Source organism: Phacochoerus africanus, chromosome 10, assembly GCF_016906955.1.
Source record: "Phacochoerus africanus isolate WHEZ1 chromosome 10, ROS_Pafr_v1, whole genome shotgun sequence".
NCBI classification, from domain to species: Eukaryota; Metazoa; Chordata; class Mammalia; order Artiodactyla; family Suidae; genus Phacochoerus; species Phacochoerus africanus.
In genome coordinates, this window is record NC_062553.1 from 80,708,817 (window position 1) to 80,733,731 (window position 24,915).

Consider the following 24,915-nt stretch of genomic DNA (forward strand, 5'->3'; position numbering starts at 1 on the left):
GCCCCTGGAAAATCTGGCATTGAAGGCCAGTAGGGCTTGTGCACAGGAGTGCCACAGGAATGGTGGAAATGGAGAACCCATTCTTAAAAGGCACACACAAACTTTCATGTGCACTGGGTCCCAGGGGAAAGGAAAGTCTCCATAGGAATCTGGGTCAAACCTGACTGCAGTTCTTGGAGGAAAACAGGGGTGAATGTGGCTTACTGTGGGGGAAGGACATTGGAAGCAAAGCTCTCAGCAATACTCAGCAGTGTGCCTTTCCCTGGAGTGGCCATATTGGAAAAATCTGGCCCCACCCATCAGTGCTGAGAAGCCCCAGGCCAAACAACAATCTAGGTGGGATCACAGCCTTGCCCCTCAGTAAACAGCCTGCCTAAAGACCCCCCCCCCCAGGCACACAGCCATCTCTAATCCCATCCAGAGACAAAGCCCCAGCCACCAGAAGGACAGAAATCAGCTCCACCTACCAGTGGGCAGGCATCGGTCCCTCCCATAAGGAAGCCTACAGCAAGCCCCCCACCAACTTCAGCCACAAGGGGGGCAGACACCAGAAGTACGAGAGGCTACAATTCTATTGTCTGCAAAGAGGTCACCATGCCAAAAACATATAAAAATGAAAAGACAGAGAACTACAACTCAAATGAGGGAAAAAGAAAAAACCCCAGAGAATCAGCTAAGTGATCAGGAGATTCTCAGCCTCCAGGAAAAATACTTTACACTGTCGATGCTGAAGATGATGCAAGACATTGGAAATAAACTGGGGGGGAAAGATGGATAACTTACAGGAAACTCTGAGCAAAGAGATGAAATATAAAACTTAAACAAGAAGAGATGCAAAATACAATAACAAATAAAAAATTCACTAGAAGCAGCTAACAGCAGAATACAGGAGGCAGAAGAACGAATAAGTGAGGTGGAGGACAGATTAGTGGAAACTATGAATGTGGAACAGAAAAAAGAGTGAAAAAAAATGAAAAGAGTCTCAGAGAACTCAGAGACGTTAAATGCACCAACATTCATATTACAGGGATGCCAGAAGGAGAAGAGAGAGAGAAGGGGACAGAAAAAAATATTTGAGGAGATAATAGCCAAAAACCTCCCTAACATGGTAAAGGAACCACTCACTCAAATCCAGGAAGCACAACGAGTACCATATAAAATAAACCCAAGGAGGAATACCTCGAGACACACATTAAACTGACAAAATTAAAGACAAAGACAAAACACTGAAAGCAGCTAGAGAAAAGAAACCAATAACATACAAGGGAACCCCGATAAAGTTATTTCAGCAACTCTGCAGGCCAGAAGGGTGTGGCATGATATACTTAATGTGATGAAGGGAAAAAACCTCCAACCAAGATTACTTTACCCAGCAAGGCTCTCTTTCACATTTGAAGGACAAATCAAAAGCATGACAAGTCTCACCAGTAAAGGTATACATACGGTAAAGATACGAAATCATCCACATACAATTATGCCACCAAAATCAGAAGTCATGAGGAGGGTAAAAATGCAGGACATTGGAAATGCACTTGGAATTAAGAGACCAACAATTTAAAACAATCTCATATATACATAGATTCTCATATCAAAACTTCAAAATAACTGCAAACCAAAAATCTACAATTGATACACAAAATAAGGAGGAAAAATCAACTCAAATACAACACTAAAGATAGTCATCAAACCACAAGAGGAGAGGACAAGAGAAGAAGGGAAGGAAAAAAAGCAACAAAAACAAATCCAAAGCAATTCATAAAATGGCAATAAAAACATACATATCAAAAATTACCTTAAATGTTACCAAAAGACAAAGAATAGCTGAATGGATACAAAAACAAGACCCATATATATGCTGTCTTCAAGAGACCCACTTCACTTCTAGGGACACATACAAATTGAAAGTGAGAGAATAGAAGAAAATATTCCATGCAAACAGAGATCAAAAGAAAGCTGGAGTAGCAATACTCATATCAGACAAGAGAGACTTTAAAATGAAGACTATTTTAAGGGACAAGGAAGGTCACTACCTAATGATCAAAGGATCAATCCAAGAAGAAGATGTAACAATTTTAAATACCTATGCACCCGACATGGGGTCACCACAATATATAAGGCAACTGCTAACAACCTTAAAAGGACAAATTGACAATAACACAATAATAGTGGAGGACTTTAACACCCCACTTACAGCAATGGACAGATCATCCAGACAGAAAATCAATAAGGAAACACAGGCCCTGAATGAAGCATTAGACCAGATGGAATTCATAGATATTATAGGACATTCCATCCAAAAGCAATAGAATACACATTCTTCTAAAGTGCACATGGAACATTCTCTAAGATTGATCACATCCTGGGCTACAAACCAAACCTTGGTAACTTTAAGAAAACTGAAATCATATCAAGTATCTTTTCCAACCACAACGCTATACGACTGGACATCAACAAGAAAAAACCCGCAAAAAACACAAAACACGTGGAGACTAAACAACATGCTACTAAACAACCAATGGATCACTGAAGAAATCAAAGAGGAAATTAAAAAATACCTAGAAGCAAGTGACCACAAAGATACAACACTCCAAAACCTATGAGATGCAGCAAAAGCCATTCTAATAGGAAAGTTTATAGCAATACAAGCCTACCTCAGGAAACAAGAAAAGGCTCAAATAAACAACCTAACTTTACATCTAAAGCAGCTAGAGAGAGAAGAACAGACAAGACCTAAAGTTAGCAGAAGGGAAGAACTCATAAAGATCAGAGCAGAAATCAATGAAATAGAAATTAAGTAAACTATAGAAAAGATCAATGAAACGAAAAGCTGGTTCTTTGAAAAGATCAACAAAACTAATAAACCCTTATCCAGACTTATCAAGAAAAAGAGAGAGAAGACTCAAGTCAATAAAATTAGAAATGAAAAAGGAGAAGGAACAACAGACATCACAGAAATACAAAGGATCATAAGAGACTACTATATGCAACTATACACCAATAAAACAGAAAACCTAGAAGAAATGGACAAATTCTTAGAAAGGTACAATCTTCCAAGATTAAACCAAAATGAAAGAGAAAAGATGAACGGACCAATCACAAGAGCTGAAATTGAAACTGTGATTAAAAAACTTCCAACAAACAAAAGTCCAGGACCACAGGTGAATTCTATCAAATATTTAGAGATGAGCTAATACCTATCCTTCTGAAACTATTCCAAAAAGTTGCAGAGGAAGGGACACGCCCAAACTCATTCTATGAGGCCACCATCACCCTGATACCAAAATCAGACAAAGATATCACAAAAAAAGAAAATTACAGGCCAATTTCACTGATGAACATAGATGCAAAAATCCTCAGCAAAATACTAGCAAACAGCATCCAACAATACATTAAAAGGATTGTACATCATGATCAACTGGGATTTATCCCAGGGATGCAAAGGTTCTTCAATATCTGCAAATTCATCAGTGTGACACACCACATTAAGAAACTGAATAAAAACCATACAATCCTCTCAATACACGCGGAAAAAGCCTTTGACAAAATCCAACACCCATTTCTGATAAAAACTCTTCAGAAAGTGGGCATAGAAGGAAACTACCTCAACATAATAAAGGCCGTATATGACAAACTCGCAGCACACATCATTCTCAATGGTGAAAAGCTGAAGGAATTCCCGCTGAGATCAGGAACAAGACAAGGATGTCTGTTCTCACCACTACTATTCAACACAGTTTTTGAAATCCTTGCCACGGCAATCAGAGAAGTAAAAGAGATAAAAGGAAACCAAATTGGAAAGCAAGAAGTAAAACTATTCTATTTGCAGAAGACATGATACTATACCTAGAGAATCCTAAAGATTCTACCAGAAAACTGTTAGAGCTCATCCATGAATTTGGCAAAGTCACAGGATACAAAATTAATACACAGAAATCGACAGCATTTCTATATACTAACAATGAAAGATAAGAAAGAGAAATCAGGGAAGCAATCCCGTTTACCATTGCATCCAAAAGAATAAAATACCTAGGAGTAAACCTACCTAAAGAAACAAAAGACCTGTACTCTGAAAACTTTAAGACACTGATGAAATAAATCAAAGATAACACAAATAGATGGAAAGATATACCATGCTCTTGGATTGGAAGAGTTAATATTATCAAAATGACTATACTACCCAAGGCAAACTACAGATTCAGTGCAATCACTATCAAATTACCAAGGACATTTTTCACACAACTCAAACAAAATATTTTAAAGTTTGTTTGGAAGAATGAAAGACCCAGAATAGCCAAAGATATCCTGGAAAAGAAAAATGGAGCTAGAGGAATCAGGCTCCCTGACTTCAGACTATACTACAAAGCAACAATCATCAAAACTGTATGGTACTGGCACAAAGACAGAAATACAGATCAGTGAAACAGGATAGGAAGTCCAGAATTAAATCCATGTACCTACAGTCAACTAATCTATGACAAAGGAGGTAAGAATATACAATGGAGAAAAGACAGATTGTTCAATAAGTGCTGCTGGGAAAACTGGATAGCAACATGGAAAAGAATGAAATTAGAACACTCCCTAACACCATACACAAAAATAAACACAAAATGGATTAAAGACCTAGATATAAGACCAGATAGTATAAAACTCTTAGGCCAAACACTCTCTGACCTAAAACCGACAGCAACATCTTCTCAGATCCCCGTTTTAGATCCACGGTAAAAACAAAAATAAACAAATAGGACTTAATTAAACTTAAAAGTTCCTGTACAGCAAAGTAAACTGTAAACAAAACGAAAAGACAACCCAGAGAGAGGGAGAAAATCTTTGCAAGTGAATCAACTGACAAGGGATTAAATCTCCAAAATTTATGAACACCTACCACTCAATACCAAATAAACAAACAACCCCATCAAAAAATGGGCGAAGATCTAAACAGACAATTCTCCAAAGAAGACATACATATGGCCAAAAAACACATGAAAAGTTGTCAACATCACTCATGATTAGAGACATGCAAATCAAAACCACTTTGAGGTACCACCTTAAACCAGCCAGAATGGCCAGCATCAAAAAGTCTACAAATAATACGTGCTGGGGAGGGTGTGGAGAAAAGGGAACCCTATTACACTGTTGGTGGGATTGTAAATTGGTGCAATCAACTGTGGAAAACAGTATGGTGATGCCTCAGAAAACTAAACATAGAACTACCATTTGACCCAGCAATCCCACTCCTAGGCATCTATCCAGAGAAAACCATTACTTGAAAAGACACATGTACTTCAATGTCCACTGCAGCACTGTTTGCAATAGTCAAGACATTGAAACAATCTAAATGTCCATTGACAGAGGAGTGGATCAAGAAGATGTGGTACATATATACACAATGGAATATTACTCAGCCATTGAAAGGAATGAAATACCGGCATTTTTAGCAACATGGATGGACCTAGAAATTATCATGCTAAGTGAAGTCAGTCAGACAATAAGACACCAACATCAAATGTGACATGTGGAATCTGAAAAAAGGACACAATGAACTTTTTTGCAGAACAGATACTGACTCACAGACTTTGAAAAAGTTATGGTTTCCAAAGGAGACAGTTCAGGGGATGAGGAGATGCACTGGGATTGTGGGATGGAAATTCTATAAAATTGGATTTTAATGTCATTGAACAACTACAAATGTAATAATAAATTCATTGAGTAATAAAAAAATAGTAAAAAAAAAAAAAGGAAAAAGAAAATCACTATATGCAGACGATACTGTAGATGGAAAACCCTAAAGCCTCCACCAAAAAATTGTTAGAATAAATGAACTCACTAAAGTTACAGGATACAAAATCAATACACAGAAATCTGTATTCTTATATACACTAATAAACACTAATGACAAACTACCAGAAACAGAAATTAAGAAAACAATCCCATTTACAATTACATCAAAAAGAATAAAACACTTGGGAATAAATTTTACCAAGGAGACGCAAGACCTATCAAATGAAAACTGTTAAGACACAGGAAGGAAATTGGAGAATGCAATTAGACAACTATCTTACACCACGTAGAAAAATTAACTCAAAACAGATTAAACACTTGAATGTAAGAGCCAAAACCATAAAATTCCTGGGAGAATTCATAGGTAGTAACCTCAATGATATCAGTCTTAGCTATGTTTTTGTGGATCTGACTCCAAAGACTAAGAAGACAAAAGCAAAAATAAACAAAATCAGACTATATCAAACTGAAAAGTTTCTGCACAGCATAGGAACCCATCAACAAAATGAAGATGTAACCTAGTGAATGGGAGAAGTTAATAGCAAATCATATATCCAGTAAGACATTAATACCCAAAAATCAACAAATATAAAGAACTCCTACAACTCAAACAACAAAAACAACCTGATTTAAAAAATGGGCAGAGGATGTAAACAGACACTTTCCAAAGAAGACATAAGGCCAAAAGACACATGAAAAGATGTTCAACATCATTATTATGAAAATGCAAATCAAAACCTTATCTATGAGATATCACCTCATAACTTGTTACAATGGCTAGCATTAGAGACAAAAAAAAAAAATGCTAGAGAGGTGTGGAGAAAAAGGGAACCCTCATACACTGCTGGTGGGAATGTGCCTTGGTGCACCCAGTATGGAAAACAGTATGGAGGTTCCTTAAAAAATTAAGAATAGACATACCTCATGATCCAGCTATACCACTACCAGGTATTTATTCAAAGAACACAAAAATGCTAGTTTGAAAAGATTATGCACCCTAATTTTCATTGCAGCATTGTTTACAATAACCAAGATATGGAAACAACCTAAGTATCCACAGATGGATGAATGGATAAAGATGTGGTACATATGTGCAATGGAATACTACTCAGTTGTTAAAAAGAACCAAAACTTGATATTTGTGACAACATAGAGGGAACAGAGAGATATTTTATGTGAAGTAACCCAGAGGGAAAAAGACAAAAACGGTATGCTTTCACTCACATGTGGAATCTTAAAAAACAAAACCAACAAAATAAAACAAAAACAAACCTAAAGAGACAGAGAACAGATTAGTGGTTACCAGAGGGGAAGGTGAAATGGTGAAGGGGGTCAACTCTATGGTGATGGATGGTAACTAGACTTGGGGTGGTGACCACTTTGTAGTGTCTACAGATGTCAAATGACAGTGCTGTACATCTGAAACATAATTTTTAAAAAGATGTAGTAAGAACATAAATTTGGAGTGGGCAGGAGCAGACACATATACAACATACACTTAGCTTTTCGTACCACCAGTTGTAAGGAAATAAAAACATAAAGATAACTTGAGAATGAAATAAAAAGAGGTCTTTGATTTTTCATCTTCTTTTTAGCACTTAGCAGCCTACCTCATATTCTGCTATTTCACAACAACTGACTTAGCCAAATCTACTCGGCTTTGAGGTTCTTGGGATTATGCGATGTTATGTGAAAATAAACAACATCACTTCTGAAAAATAATAAAAGACCAGAATTTCAGAAAAGATTTAACAGCTGGTCTACTCAAAGAAATCTAACTAGATACTATATCCCTTTCAGTGCACATTAATCATCAAGTAAGAGATCCTTAAGCAAGTAACTAGAAATGTTAAAGTCTTCTACAAATAAGTTTAATATAATTAAATCACACATGACAAAGAAAAATAATGAGCATTGTGTATGCGGAATGGCTAAAAGTGCCAATGCCAATTAAAGCCTTTGTTAAAGATACTAAATGTCTTTAATTAAACTGGGGTGGGGGGAAGGAGGGGTTGAAAAAAATATAACAAAAACTATGTCCAACAGCAGAGATGCTATCTGTCCTATTTCATGCCAGCTAGGATTCTCCTCTTCCTACTTCGGCTCATGCTGACAGGCTTGTTGATGGCTAATAATGACTTTTCGATCTGCCTGATGCTGGACCGAAACCAATCCTGAGTGTCTCTCAGGGTCAGCTCTTTGGTTCTTCACATAGTTCCATGCCCTCCTGGATGAAGAAGAAGAAACAACATACCACAAACCACTTCCATCAAATGCCAAATCTGTGACCAAATCATAGAGCTGAAGAAGATATCTGGTCATCCAATCTAGTTCCTTGAATCTTGGCAAACAATCTACCTAACTTCTAGACAAAAATAATTTGTCCTGGATTTTATTAAGTCAAATTTAACTTGTATTACAGTGAATACATGGGGGGCGGGGTGGGTGTGAAAACATACTTACATTTAAGTTTTCTATCAGAACCATGACACCCTATAAAATCTGGAAGAAGAGTCAACCAGAGTTGGCTAAAAGGCATACCTCAACCAAAACTAGGTAAACAGAGGGAATGACTCAATTACCACCAATTGGAAAAAAAATACATCAAGTGTTGGAACTTTTGGAAATTTCAAATAGAGTTGACAATTAGATTTCTTAGGCTACTGAAAAACATTTAAGTGCTAGTGACAAGAAGCAATATTATATAGATGTATATACTTCCATATGCCATGTGTGCGGCCAAATATATATGTGTGTATAGATAGATAGATAGATAGATAGATAGATGGATGTGTATACTTCCATATGCTGTGGGTATGGCCAAATTTATTTATTTATTTATTTATGAAAAACCAGATCCTTAAAACCACTGTGACACAGCAGAAACTCCAAGCGACTTTTTTTGAAGGGGTATAGTTTTCAATATGCTAAAATGATGATCAATAACACAGTTTTTAAATACCCTTTCCCTGTATGTGCCTTTTCAAAGGATTTTCACCACTTTTTATTTATTTTCCTTTTTAGACTATGCAAAACATGGATCCCACTTTGGCCTCTCTGAAATAATTCTTTTTTGCACAACTTGACTTCCATTAAAGCCTAGCTACAACTTGCGGTGAGGGAGATAAACAGTTTTTAATTGCTTTACCTTATGATCTCTAAGATAAAATAAAATCATTCCTTGACGAAAATCTTTGACTTTACTGATTCTTACAACATCAAAAAAAAAAAAGAAGGCTGCAATCAAGGAGGACTAATGTAAAGTTATAAAATACAAAATGTAAGCAATGCGATCCTGCTCTATAGCACTGAGAACTCTATCTAGTCACTTATGATGGAGCATGATGATGTGAGAAAAAGAATGTATACGTGTATGTGTGACTGGGTCACCTTGCTGTACAGTAAAAAATTGACAGAACACTGTAAACCAGCTCTGATGGAAAAAATAAAAATCATCTTAAAAAAACAAAAAATAAAAAAATAACATTTGAGAAAAAAATGAAAAATAAAATACAAAATGTAGAATAAAACATAAAATATACAATAAAATAATGAATGTGAAAACAGATTGAAGGAATTAAATATTTGTCAATCTCCTTTTTTTCCTTATAATTATTTTTAAAGACTTATTATATGGCCTAAAAATTAGGAAAGCTAATTTTTAGGCCATATAATAATTTTGAGTAGTCACATGAAAGATGTACTAAATACCACTTAAGAAGCTTTTTACCCATTAATAATAATCACTCAACAACCCAGTGATCAAAAGATTACTTCACTATGTACACACGACTGGCTGTTATGATTCAATTCCTAAAATTACCCCAAAAGTAGGAGTTTGCTGGTGGCTCAGCAGGTTAAGAATCTGGCATTGTCGCTCAGGTTGCATATAGTGAATGGGGAAAAGAAAAAAAAAAAAAAACCCAAACTAGATGAGCTTTAAAAAAAAAACAGTCCCTCTTGGGTCATTTCCTTTACAAAAAATAGTCAGTTCAGGTCTGCTCAAGGGTGGATGCACCAATGAAGGTATTATTTCATGTCTCCTTGATTTTTTTCCCCTCTCCTACTTTCCATCATTTGCCTTGTTCACTATTTTTTTTAACACTTCCACCAGAGGACAAGTGAGATAGTAGAAAAGGTGCAATTCAAACCAGTCAGTTTTACTCCTTATTAGCAACTCTGTTGAGAGAGAGTGAAAGTGAGAAAAAAAAAAAAAAAGAAAAGAATAAAAAGTTAGCTGGGCTCAGAAGCTGAAACTAACAGCTAAAAGGCAGCTTTGAAATTACAGGTTGACTTTAAAAAATCATGCCCTTCCTCTGGAAAATAAGGACCTGATTGTAAAACTAACACTTGTATCATATGTATATATGTCTTAATCAATTTAAAAGCATATCGGGGAGTTCCCGTTGTGGCTCAGTGGTTAATGCACCTGACTAGCATTAATGAGGACTCGGGTTCGATCCCTCGCCTTATTTAGTGGGTTAAGGATCTGGTGTTGCCATGAGCTATAGGTAGCAGATGCGGCTCGGATCCCAAGTTGCTGTGGCTGTGGCGTAGGCTGGACACTACAGATACAATTAGACCCCTAGCCTGGGAACTTCCATATGCCGCCATTGCGGCCCTAAAAGACAAAAATAAAATAAAATAAAATAAAAGCATATCGGAATACTTGAGCCCTTGGTGTTTTCACAGGAGGCATTTTGAAGCCTCCTGCACAGACCCCCAAGAGTTAAAGACAGTTGTTATTTGCTTGCATGGACCTTTGGATATTAGCTCCTCAGACATATGATTATATAGCTGCTTGGGATGGAGGTATGGTATTTGTTTCTATTTTCCTTTTCTCCCTCCCTTTGACAATCACTTCATACCCCCAAACCAATAAAACCTTAGTAGTTTAAATCTTCTCTACATCAGTAACCCCATGATTACAAATCAGCAACTGGTGGTCTCGATATGACTTACAGTCTTGTTTTGTGGGGATCAGTACTCAGATTCTGATTTCTAGGCTCTCGGTAAAAATAAGGCAATCCGGCAATATTGAGACAGTTGTGGCCACGTGACAACAGTGATTTGGAACAAGGTAGCTTGGATGGAAAGCGAGGAATTCCACTGGTCAGAGTCCCACTGCAGCCCCGATCACTTAGCCAAGCCCTCCCTCCTTATGATGAGATACCCGCCTCCGAAGAAAGTCAGAAAAACAGGGCAATGCTGATGCAGAAGCATAGACCCCAATGCAATGGTGACCTGTGCCTTTGATCTCAATGCATTTAACATCAGACTCAATCTGCTCCTCTAGTAAAAGCTCTGCTTTAATTTTAGTTTCTCTGCCACTTGTCTCGGGGTTATGTAACCTCACAGGAGGTCACACAAGTCTCCCGAAAAAGAAATTTAAGCTGTCTTTTCAAAACAAAAAAAGAACCATGCACAACAAACACAACACTGAAACTTGCATTCTCTCCCTGACAAGAAAGCCTGACTTACCCTCCTTGTTAATCTCAAAAATTATAATCATGAGGGGAAAGGAAATTAAGACACAGAGGATAGAAACCAGGGCCTGCCCTGGGGACACAGGATATGCCATTTTTCTTCACAGACGGCCAAGAAGAGAAACACAATGAACATCTTACCATCTTCCAGTTCAAGGCAAAGGTTATACACAGCCACGGGTCTCTTTGTCCTCTGGCCCTGCCTCTTCGATTGCCTTGGTGGAGCATTTGGGGGTGATGTTGACAGGGAGACTGGCTCAGGCAAGGTCGCATCAGGCAGGGTCCTAAAAATCTGCCATCAAAACATAAACCACATTAATTGTCTTCCGGAAACAGAAACCCGGGTATTGGACAGTATACCAGGATCAAACATTTGATTTGGAGTCCTTCCCAAAGGGGCTGGAGCCAAAAATCCATTCCTTCAAATTTGGGTACAAGTCCTAAGTCTTTTATTTAGTTTCTAACAGAAGATTTCAAAGTGCAATTTCTCATTAAGTAAAAGCAACATCGAGCCATTATATTCCCAAATAAATTCATGCCCCAACTAAACAAGTCCCACTATCTTTACCAGATGGAGACAACACCAGCCACGGCTCTTCACCCACAAAGGAAGTAACTGGGATAAACTATTAAAAACAAATATCCCATTCAATTTCACACAGGGTTATACTGACGCCAAAACGCTAGACTCCATTTTTTTCAAACTACATAAACAGAAACATACGACTGCAAATATTCTTTACTCATTTAAAAATAGCCTGTGCTTATGAAATTACCTTTCGGAGTATCACATACGTTTTCCCATGCAAAGTTTTGCAGATTTTATCAATTTGTTTAATATCCTCCAACTTCCTTAAAAAAGCTCACCCTCCATTTACGAAAACTAGGATATTAGCACCTTCATTACCGACAACGTCATTCATCTACTGGCAATAGCAACATTAATTAAATGCACTGCTTCTCTGCTTAGCAATTTTTTTTTTCCTTTGAGAAAAGAACACTGTGCCAAAAAAGGAAAGCATATCACACAGAGGTCATTTACAAAAGAACTTCCATAGCGGCTCAGCCCGCCTACAACAACACTGGAGTCCCTTCAGCCTTCAATGAAGTCTTAACATAAAATATTTAGGCATCACCCTAACAGACACTTTATCTCCAGAGGGCTGATGTGCTAAAGGTGGATGCAGGAAGAAAGCTAGCTAGCATTAAACAAACCATCAAGACAAAACTCAGAATAAAAAGCACTGCGTCAAAGCCCCACTGTTGCAAGGAGATTATTATGTATGTATTTGAATAAAAGCAGGCACATGACCTGTATAGACGCATGAGGGTATGACATACATGCATCCCATTTAATAACTAACAAACATGTCAGAATTATATTCACAGTGGAAAAGTTCTCACCTAAAAACTATTATCTACCAATAAAAATAAACAATTTCAAGAGAGCATTTGCTTTGTAGTACCATACTGCCCCCTCATGTGTCAACAGAATAAAAAGTGGTTTATATTACTGTGGACAAATATTTGCCAGTGAAACTTGAATTGACTGCTCCAATTGCTAACCTGCGAATACTGTATTTCCACAGACTCTGTGTTCCTATACGGCGCTCTGGCAAGGCGCAAACTACGTATCTGCCTTCAGAATCTTCTGCTGTCTAGACTGTCATCCATAGCTGGTTTTACCACCATCTGTCACTGTTCTTCAAGAAGGTTGTGGAGAGGTGAGAACAGGAGAGAAGTTAGGGTGAGAAGTGGATGACCTTGGTGCAGGAGAGAAGCAAGGATGGGAAAACTTAATTCCATTGAAAGAAACTAGCACCTGTGTGTGACTGACACTGGTCAGAGTTTGTGGGCTCGCTGCTGTTTGATTTTTACAAAAATGCCACATGCCTCTGGAATGGGAGTGGACAAGGAAACCAAACAACACACTGAGCCCGTATCACTAAAGTCTAAATAAACACTGGAAAAGTTCTACCCCGAGAACTGTCACTGAATAGCTGATAACCTTCCAAGTGGACCTTCCCAGAGATCACACTGACTGGAACGATGCAAATGCAGACAACCACTTCCCCTCTCCCTCCTTTACCTCTGCCACCATCACCGTCACCCACATCACACAGTGTGAGGGCATGGGGAGCAGGGTGCAGGAGCAGCCCCTGTCTGCAGAGCCAGACTACGAAGAATGGGACCCAGAAGTGTGACTGTTCCCAAGACAGCCCAGGGCTGGGTCTCCAGAAGTCTTCGGAATACTTCAGTGTACATCAGAATACCTGTGAGAATATTATTCAACCCTGAAAAAGAAAGTCCTGCAACAACTCGGATGAATCTTGAGGGTGCTGTGCTCAGTGAAGTAAGTCAGATAGAGAAAGACAATACTTTCTGATCTCATTTATATGCGGAATCTTAAAAACAAATAAACAAAGGAGCTCTCATTGTAGCACAATGGGATGGGCAGTATCTCTGCCATATCGGGATGCAGGTTCAATCCCTGGCCTGGCATAGTGGGTTACAGATCCAGCATTACTGCAGCTGCAGCATGGGTCGCAATTGCAGCTCAGATCTGATCCCTGGTCCGGGAACTCCATATTCCATGGGACAGTCAAAAAACAAAACAAAACAAAACAAAAACAAACTCATAGAAACAGAGAACAGACTAGTGCTTGCCAGAGGCAACTTGGGGAATGGATGATGATGGTCAAAATGCACAAACTTCTTCCAGTTATAAAATAAATAGGTTCTGGGGAAGTATCACTGTCCAGCATGGTAACCATAGTTACCAGGACTGTATTACATATTTGAAAGTTGCTAAGAGAGCAGGTCTTAAAAGTTCTCATCACAAGAAAAAAAACTGTGACTATGTGAGGTGATAGAGGATAACTGAACTTGTTGTGGTAACTTGCTGCAACATATGCATACCTCGAATCGTTGTTACACACCTTAAACATAATGTCATATGTCGATTATATTTCATAAAGTGGGAAAAAGGGGAGAATATCTGGAATGACAATTGGGCTTTGGCGTTTTTTTTTTGTTTTCTTTGGTTTTCATTTTAATGCTCCCCAGGTGATTCTTCTGAGTAGTCAAGGCTGAGAAATACCTATTTAGACAGTCATTCCATGGCATTCTATACTTACCTTAGGTGGATCAAAATCTAAATGTGAAAGACCAGAAAAATTACTTTAGAAAAACTGGCGCTGGACATATGCAAGCAAATGCTTGGGACCTTCTCAAGTCCTAATTAGGCATAAAGTGTTTCAAAGATTCTAAAGACCAACCATTTTCCCAATAAACTCTATGTTGTATTTGGCCACAGCCACAGCACGCAGAAGTTCCTGGGCCAGCAAATGAACCCGCGTCACAGCTATAACCAGAGCCACAGCAGTGACAACGCCAGATCCTTAACGAGCTGAGCCACCAGGGAACGCCTGCATTATCATTGCCAAGAACTAACCTAGCATCCGGATTAGGGGGTTCCAAAGCACAGGTGCTAACTTGAGGGGGTGCTATTCCAGCTATGGGGGCTTGACAAATTATTAAAAGAGTATAAATTATCTCATCCTTTCATTTATATAATGAGGGCCATAATACCTACATCTCAAGTGATTATCAGAATTAAATAGGATAATATTTATAGTGTTTGGCACAGCACTTGGCACCACAGTAATCAGAAATAAATGGTAGCGGAGGAGTTCCCGTCATGGCGCAGTGGTTAACGAACCCGACTAGGAACCATGAGGTTGCGGGTTCGGTCCCTGCCCTTGCTTAGTGGGTTAACGATCCGGCCTTGCTGTGAGCTGTGGTGTAGGTTGCAGACGCGGCTTGGATCACGCGTTGCTGTGGCTCTGGCGTAGGCCGGCGGCTACAGCTCCGATTCGACCCCTAGCCTGGGAACCTCCATGTGCCACAGAAGCGGCCCAGAGAAATAGCAAAAAAAAAGAAAAAAGAAAATAAATGGTAGCGGAGTTCCCGTCGTGGTGCAGTGGTTAATGAATCCGATTAGGAACCATGAGGTTGCGGGTTCAGTCCCTGCGCTTGCTCAGTGGGTTAAGGATCCGGCGTTGCCGTGAGCTGTGGTGTAGGTTGCAGATGCGGCTCGGATCCCACGTTGCTGTGGCTCTGGTGTAGGCCAGTGGCTACAGGTCCGATTAGACCCCTAGCCTGGGAACCTCCATATGCCGCGGGAGCGGCCCAAGAAATAGCAAAAAAAAAGAGAAAGAAATGGTAGCTACTATATTTGCAGTATGATCACATCCAGTAATTAATAATAAAAATGGACAGAGACCCTTATTACTCTACTCAACCACTGTTTTGAGAGATCATTAATTTCTTGAGGGTCTCAAATATTCCTCACTTGATGTTTAGTCAATTGAAAGTGTCGATGGAAAGCTTATCAAGCAATGGGCTAAAGTGAAGCAATACACAGAGCCCCTTATCAAAATTCCCAAGTCACCTAGAGTCACAGAATTGTTGTGTATATTCACTTTCACACTTCAGCACTGAAATCTGAGATTTAAACTACTTCCTCTTTCATTTAATACATTTAACATTTAATAAACACCTCTGATGTGGCAGGCTTTCTCTGATGCACTTTAACATTCTCACAAACCTTTGGGGTAAGAAGTACTGTTCCTTACATCGTAGCATGATAAAAGCTCAAAGACTCAACAATTAGCTCAGATCTCCACAGTCTGAAGATTTAAACAACTCTTAACTCTCAACTCTGATTCCAAAGACCCTCTTGCCAATTTTAAAAACAAAATGTATTTCTTTGAAAAAAAAAAAAAAGTCACCAACTGTATTATACTGTACCTATTTAGAAAGAGTAAAATGAGAGAATATTTATACAGACTCACCATCATTGTGCTGTGTTCTCCTGGATGTTTCAAGACTGCATTACTACTTTTTATATGCATTTAACTTTATCTGCTAATGCACTAGCCTCAGTTCTTAATTTTTTTTTTAAGCTATAAAGCTTTGCTCTCATGGTTCTCTCTGAAACACCAGGAATGATTTTAAAACATACTCTTTTCAATTTAGAAGAGGAGGAAACAGTGAATTCTTCACTTGAAGTTTTGTCCTCTTTCGTGGCCATCTGATTCTAGAAGTTAAAATTTAGCTTATTTTACATGCATCCCTATGTTCATAGCAGCACAAAAGCCAAGACATGGGAGCAACCTAAATGTCCATTGACAGATGAATGGATTAAGAAGATGTGTTGTCTATCTAATGAAATACTACTCAGCCATAAAAAAGAACAAAATATTACCATTTGCAGCAATATGGATACAACTAGAGATTCAATTCTCAGACTAAATGAAGTCAGAAAGAGAAAAAAAAATACCGTATGACATCACTTCTCTGTGAAATCTAAAATATGGCACAAATGAACCTATCTACAAAACAGAAACAGAGTCACAGACATGGAGAAGAGACTTGTGGTTGCCAAGGGGGAGGGAGAGGGAGTGGGATGGACTGGGAGTTTGGGGTTAGCAGAGGCAAACTATTCCATTTAGAATGAATGAGCAATGAGGTCCTACTGTACAGCACAGGGAACTATATCCAGTCTCTAGAGATAGACCATGATGGAAGATAATATAAAGGAAAGTGTGTTTGTGTGTATGTGACTGGGTCACTTTGCTGTACAGCAGAAACTAGAACATTGTAAACCAACTATATTTTAATTTAAAAAATTTAAAAAAAAGACAAAATTTATCTTATCTTGTTCTGTATAGCCAAGATGTGTGGTTTTGTTTGTTTTGTCTTTTTGTCTTTTTAGGGGACACCTGCAGCATATGGAGGTTCCCAGGCTAGGTGTCAAATTGGAGCTGTAGCCACTGGCCTACGACACAGCCACAGCAACACCAGATCCAACCCACATCTGCAACCTACACCACAGCTCACAACGATGGCGGATTCTTAGTCCACTGAGCAAGGCCAGGGATTGAACCTGAGTCCTCATGGATGCTAGTCAGATTTGTTTCTGCTGAGCCACAATGGGAACACCGATGTGTGTTTTTAAATATAACATTAATTTTCCTATTCTAGAATCATTGCATGGATACAAATTCCTCTACTGCCCAGGTCTCTTTCCAAGATCGTGCAACTCTCCCAGCTTCCCTACATCATATCACCTGTGTTCTTGGGCAAAAGATGAAGTCATCCTCAGGAATACCAAAAGTCCAAGTCTATTCATATCTTATTTTTTTCAGGGTAGAAAACTTCTTCACTGCACCTACATAGTTACAACATAAAAACTCAAACCAGACAATCCAATGACAAAAAAACAAAACTCCACACGTAGGCGTATCAGGTAAGCAAGCGCTTATCAGGTCTCCAGAGAGTGCTAGCACAAACAGAAGTCTGGCACTACTGTTCAGAGTCACAGATGCCTCAGACTCAACACACTGGATGTTTACGCTCACAGGACACAGTCATACATATAAATACCTACCCACACCCTCCATGCTCTGTTATCAGGGGCCACATGTGGAAATGACTGGGCCACCTCTGCCGGAAACACTTTACAGAGAATAGGAAGTAAGAATGCACTCTGCAAATTTCCCTTTAGTACCCAACTCACACCTGCAGCATTTGATTCAGGTGAATTAATAAATACGACGGGTAAAGGAAAATTACAGGGATGAGGCAATTCTTTTTTAGAAAGCTGTATCTGCAGAAGAGTTCTGAATATTCTTACTATGCTTGTATATTTCTATCGTCTCAAATAGTAATTGCTGCAACTACTGAGTCCTTGCAGTATACCAAATACTTGACCTAAAAAGACTAAAACCCAGGAGTTCCCATTGTGGCTCAGTGGGTTGAGACCCTGACTAGTACCCACAAGGATACATGTTCGATCCCTGGCCTCGCTCAGTGGGTTAAGGATCCAGCATTGCAGTGAGCTATGGTGTAGGTCGCAGACATGGCTTAGATCTGGCATTGCTGTGGCTGTGGTGTAGGCCAGCAGCTGCAGCTCCAATTCAATGCCTAGCCTGGAAACTTCCATATGCCCCAGGTGCAGCCTAAAAAGAAGAAAAAAAAAAAAAGGCTAAAGGCCAGATATCCTGACTTCAGTGTGCATGTTTTGGTCACCATGACTGCCTGCCCCCAACATGACCCAGTCGTATTAAGCCCCATTCATATTATATCCGCCTTGGTGATGTCATCTCTCACATAACCACATCTACCCATAGACAAAAGTATAACCCAAAAACAGCTGAAAATCAGTGCATACTCCCCTTCACACAGACAGGAAGGACAAAATAAAATTTCCAATCTCTTTCTAAAATACCTAAGTACAAAATGGTCAGACATTTCTTTCAGCTTCAGGTTTCCGGTGTATTTAGACAAACATTCATTACCTTGGAGCCGTAAGACTCTAACTTACCTTCAAGGTAGGCCAAACCATCCATCCACAACCTGACTTCAGAGCTTAGCTATGGTGTGAACAGTTACACAGAGCGCTCTGAATACTTTCCAGCTTTCTGTCCTTGAATCAGCACTACTCCATAACTAAATATGAATCTTTTAAAAAAAATCTTATTTTTAATTTTATTGGAGTATAGCTGACATACAAGGTTGTGTTAGTTTTAGGTGTACAAGAAGGTGAATCAGTTATACATATACATATATCCATTCCTTTTCAGATTCTTTTCCTGTATAGGTCACTATGGAGTATGGAATAGATTTCCTTGTGCTATATATAGTACATCCTTGTTACTCAATCATTTCATATAGAGCAGTGTGTTTATGTCTATCCCAACCTTCCATTTTACCCCTCCCCGCAACGTTTCCCCTTTGGTAACCATAAATTTGGTTTCAAAATCTTTGATCCTGTTTCTGTGTTGTGAATAAGTTCCCCTGTATCACTGGAATATTACTCAGCTGTAAAAAAGAATGAAATAATGCCATTTGCAGCAGCATGGATGGACCTAGGGATCATCATACCAAGTGAAGTGAGTCAGAGAAAGACAAATATGAGACAACCAATATGTGCAATCTAATAAATATGAGTCTTTTATAGAAAATTTATTTAGAATTGGTAATAGGGACTGACAATGAGATAACAGGTGGGTTCAGGCTGGACACTGGAAATATTCTAAGGCTTCCTGTTTGTTCCTGTTCCTACAAACTCAGAGTTTTCAGAGCTGAAAAGGCTCCCAGTTATCATTTCAGCCAACCTGTGTCTTTCACAGTTGCACGAACTGAAGCCCTGTGGCTAAAAATTTGCTCATATTCACACACCGGTCAGGGGCAGGCAGACTCAGGCTTTCTTCCCAAACCAGTCTGTTCTCTCCAGCAGACTATCCTTTGTGCATGTACCTCCTGATCAGGGAAGATGGTGCTCAGTAGCTAAAATTCCTCTACAGGCACATGCATCACTGGACACAAACCTCAAGCCACAGCCCTATGAGGCCAAAACCAGAGGATGTTTCAGGGTCTTATTGAGAAGCCTTGCTGATGCCCAAGGTCATGAGGCCATTCCCCCCACCCCACCCCATCCCCATGTTGCAGAGGAGAGGGAGAAGTGCATCCACAACAAACGAGAGGGAGGAGGGGCAGGGGACGTTACCAGCCCGTCCATGCCATGGGTGCAGGCTTTGAAAGTGCCGCTGACTTGCTGTGAGCTTGTTGAAAAACAACTTCAATCTTGGTTTACAACCGAATAAAACAGAAATGCAAGAAGTGCACTGGGGAGCATTTATCAAATTGGTAGAGTTCCTGTTTTTCTTTTTCTTTCTAAGTTTCCAGTTTTAGTTTCTGGAGACCTTTTCAGACCCCTCCCAAGTCCTAATGGGACATATACGACATTGATATCTGCACGTCAATTTCTTCAGCACCCTGGGGGCTAAATAGAGGAACACATAATTGACTTTGGCTCTTGATAACAAGATTCAGTAAATGGGAGTTACCACGGTGGCACAATGGGATCAGGGGCATCTCTGCAGCACCAGGACACAGGTTCCAACCCCTGCCAGGCACAGTGGGTTAAAGGATCCTGGCATTGCTGCAGCAGTGGGAAGTCCACAGGCTGCAGGATGCCCGCCCCCCAAAAAAATAGTATTTCAATAAATGAAAACCTTTATCAACCAGCCTCTCTGAAATGGAATGTGTCCCAAACGTATCTACCTCCAAACCATGGGCGTTTTCAGTGACATAAACCGTGGAAGCAACATCAGTGCCCTGGTCTTCCTAGTGTTCCACAAAGACCAACAGAGGTGGTACTAATAATAATAGTAATAATAACAGCTTTGATTACATAGTAGAACCAAGTAGCAGTGAAGAAATTTGCATAGGCTCCCAAAATAACTTTCTCCCCAATCAGTTCCTGAGGTAAACCTCTCCTGATTCAGCCAAAGCTCTATCGCTCTTAAATTCATGGTGCAAACACAAATTCCCAGTTACGAAAAGTTGTTTTCTGGTTTACAAACCTTTAAAAACACTCCAGGTGCAGTTTTATCAATTTGCACCTGCAAACATTTGGGAAACGCAAGCGTACCCTTTCCGAAGTCAGAAGAAAACACTTTCCAAACACAGCTGTAACCTGACTTTCATAACCCAAATGTCTACAAATATTCTTAACTGAATAAAAAAGCCAATGCTTAGCTAGAATGTTTTTTCCCAACCAACGTGCCCTTTGCTTATAGGCAAACAAAACGTTTACACTTCTGCCTAGAATTACACTAAAGAAACATACGCTATGTCAACAGCAAGACGTGCTTCATACATGATACTCTCTGGCTTTTGTCTTCCTCCTCTTTCAATTTAGGTGTATGACATCTGCTGAGGTTCGTTTTCTTCTCTCCTGGTCACCCTTCATCTTTGCAGGACTCAAGCCTGCCTTAGAAATCACTTGGTCCTGGAGTTCCAATCGTGGCTCAGTGGTTAACAAATCCGACTAGGAACCATGAGGTTGCAGGTTTGATCTCTGGCCTTGCTCAGTGGGTTAAGGATCCAGCATTGCCATGAGCTGTGGTGTAGGTCGCAGACAAGGCTCGGATCTGACTTTGCTGTGGCTGGGGTGTAGGCCGGTGGCTACAGCTCTGATTAAACCCCTAGCCTGGGAACCTCCATATGCCACAGGAGCGGCCCTAGAAAAGGCAAAAAGACAAAAAAAAAAAATCACTTGGTCCTGATGACCACAAGAGGATCAGAACAGAAGCCGAGCGTGTGCAGTTCCCAAAGGCCAGGGGAGCCCCCAAAAGAGGCCTAGGCATGACAAAAAGCAGGTATTATCTGCGAAACTTTAAACCGAATATAAACACATCTCTGTAGAAGTGATGCCTTACCTTATCACATTTTCAAGGTGAAAGACATTTTTGCTTTTGGAATATAAACCACAAGCCCTAGTCGTTTGGGTAGGCAGGAATGACCATTTCCCTGGAGAGAGGGGAAAAAAAGAAAAAGAAAAAAAAAGCCCTAGACCTAATACAGAAGGAAATGTGTGAAATTTTTTTTTTTGTGTCTTTTTGCTATTTTTTGGGCCGCTCCCACGGCATATGGAGGTTCCCAGGCTAGGGGTCCAATCGGAGCTGCAGCCACCAGCCTAAGCCAGAGCTACAGCAACGCAGAATCCAAGCCGCGTCTGCAACCTACACCACAGCTCATGGCAATGCCGGATCGTTAACCCACTGAGCGAGGGCAGGGACCGAACCCGCAACCTCATGGTTCCTAGTCGGGTTCGTTAACCACTGCGCCACGATGGGAACTCCGGAAATGTGTGAATTTTAATCAGTGAAGAAAACACTTCCTGAAGACACATATATGATTATATTTATCAAAATCATCTGAAATCTTTTTCCAAGTATGTACGCCCCCAGGCATGGCCTACATATTTAAGAGATAATGCATCACATGTTTGTTTTGTTTTGTTTTCCATTTTAGCTCCCATAACAATAAAACGCCTAGAGCAAAACCATGATTTGAAGGTGGTCAATAGAGAAGCAGCAAGGGTGGGGTGGAGGGGGTTCAGCCTTCACATTTAATCACTGCTCCAAAAATTTATGGGACTAGTTTGGTTTTCATTTTTTAATAGTAAACTTTTTTTTTCAAACCACAAATTATTCATGTTACAAAAGTGATAACAAATGCACATGACATTCCTTGCAGAAATTCTGGTAAACACTAAAAAAAATTTTTAAAAAAACCTTAAAGAAGATGAAAAACATGCATCATCCCACACATAGAATCATTTCTGTTAAAATGCTGCTGACTCTTCTTCAGAATGGTTTTCTTTCCATGAAACATCTGTCTCATCTTAAAGAAGTCAATATTTCAGTACAATTACATGTGGACCTCGGGTTCCTAGAATTTACCAGTAGTCAGTCCCCAGTTCTATTTGAGAGGTGAGCTCTGCTATATGCATCTGTTAGAGAAAAGCTTTGGGCAAGATTCGACTTCTAAACACATTAGGACACAGCTAGATTTTACCTCTGGGTTGAAATGTTTCTAATTAGGGGTTTGGAAGATATTCATGCATAATTTTAAGAACATTTCGAACAGCCAGATGCTTAGGGCCTCATCCCTACCAACTCAAGGCTACGGGAAGGTCACACACACTGGAGGCTGACCCCAGCCTCTCCTTCGATGTGCAAGTATGATTTGTTTCCATGAGCCTTCAATACAATGAAAGCATCAACTGTACCCAGTTTCTGTTCCCTAAAAGGAAAGTCTCAAAAGGTAAATGCTTGGAGGCTTGGATCCAACCTCAGTTTGGAACTTGCTGACTCTCTGTTTTTAGCAGCTGGGTGTCAAGTGCAAAAGGGGGAGTTCCTGTTGTGGCTCAGTGGGTTAAGAACGCGACATAGTGTTTGTGAGGATGCGGGTTCGATCCTTGGCCTCGATCAGTGGGTTAAAGATCTGGCATTGCCACAAGGTGCCATATAGTTCACAGATGTGGCATAGAGAGCAAAAAGGAAGATTCCCCACAACTGCTCTCACTTCGCCTAGGACCAGCTTTGTCACATATGTTCCCAATCATGAGGAAGGGTGGAATTAGGTGTATTTCTTTAACTGGAAGGAGATGAAGAGGCAGGATCAGAAGGCCAGAGAACCACATGCCTTGGGGGAAGGGAACCCCTTCATCTGTGTGGCTGTTGACCTTCTAATAAAGTGTTTGGCACTTGACATCAGAATGAAAGGTTTAGTACCCTTCAAACTGGGTCACGCACGCTTATCCTTATCTCAAAAGATCTCAAGATTCCCACACTGTTACCATTATGTAAATGTTTATTTTCTGGGAGATGCGCATATTACGTTGATGATATTTACGTAACTTAAATCCCAGCCAATATATGTGGAGGAGCCATCAATGAATGCTAACATTAAAGGGTAAAAGTCTGCTAAAAGGAATGGATTCCTTTGGGGCGGGGGGTGGGGTGCTGTGCCCATGGCATGCACAACTTCCTGAGCTAGGGATCGAACCCATGCCATAGCAGCAACCTGAGCCACTTCAGTGACTATGCCAGATCCTTAACCCACTGTGCCACAGGGGAACACCAGGAATGAATTCTTAAATATTCTCCGGGTATCTCCTAATGGGTTACTATCAATTACAAAGAGAACAGTGCAATGACAATTGAGAAATCTGGCCGTCGTCACTTGTAGCAGTTTTAAAACATGGCTACAAAATTCTTTGACATTCTTCCCAGCAATATGTGGCGTCTATGTCACCTCCCCTTGAATCTGGGCAGGCTCCCTACTGAATCAATCAATAGCCCTTGCATTAGTGATGCTCCACGGCTTCTGATACTAGTTCCTAATAGGCCCTCCAATCTCTTCCTTGTCGGCTGGAAGCCTCACTCGGAGCCCTGGGGCCGCCTTGCTCTGGGAGGAAGCCTAAGCTACGGGAAGAGGCCTGCGTGCGTGGCTTGCTCAACAGTCCCATCGGAGCTCAGCCTGCAAGTCACCCCAGCTCAGGCATCAGATTTGAGTAGAGAAGCCTCCAGATGATTCCAGCCCCCAGCCATTCAAGACTTTCCAGCTAATGGATGTCATGGAATCAACATCACTTATCGACTGCCCCAAAACCCATAACCAGAATCCAACCATGAAGAAAGAATTAAATGACAGGTCATTTCACAAAACAACAGACCCATACTCTTTCAAAGTACCAGCATCGTGAAAACACAAAGACCAAGGAACTAATTCCAGACGAAAGGAGACATCATTAAATACAATGCAAGACTCTGAATTGGATCCTGTACTGGGGGAAATTTTTCTGTAAAAGCTATCATCTGATGACTGGCAAAGAATGAATATGATTTACCTATAAAACTAGTGTTTCTCAACACAATGCACATACAAGTCACTTGGAGGTTTCGTGAAAATGCAGATTCTGATTCAGCAGGCTGAGGGTGGGGCCCCAAATTCTCCTTTCTAGCAAATTCCCTGTTTGTGTCAACAGGGCCTGTGGACACACTTAGAGTCTCAACTTATTAGGTAACAGTGTCCACGCCAAACTTCCTGAATCTGCCTTCATTTTTAGAAGACACACGCTGAAGTATTTTGAAGTGAGGGGTGACGATGTGGGGGAACTGCGTTTCAAGTGGTTCAACAATAGCAATAGTAATTATACTGTGAAGAGTATATAAATGTTTACTGTACAGCTGAGAACCTCCTGGGGGGTCTGAAACTTTTCAAAGGAAAT

At 40.0% G+C, this 24,915-nt stretch overlaps 1 protein-coding gene across 1 annotated transcript in view; it reads right to left on the reverse strand.

Moving 5' to 3' along the window:
• Positions 1 to 24,915, reverse strand: part of ARHGAP10 (Rho GTPase activating protein 10) — a 370,863-nt gene that overhangs the window by 74,329 nt on the left and 271,619 nt on the right. The window contains exon 19 of the mRNA XM_047799118.1: positions 11,406 to 11,556. Within this exon, the coding sequence (XP_047655074.1) occupies positions 11,406 to 11,556 (151 nt within the window). The remainder of the gene's footprint in view (positions 1 to 11,405; positions 11,557 to 24,915) is intronic.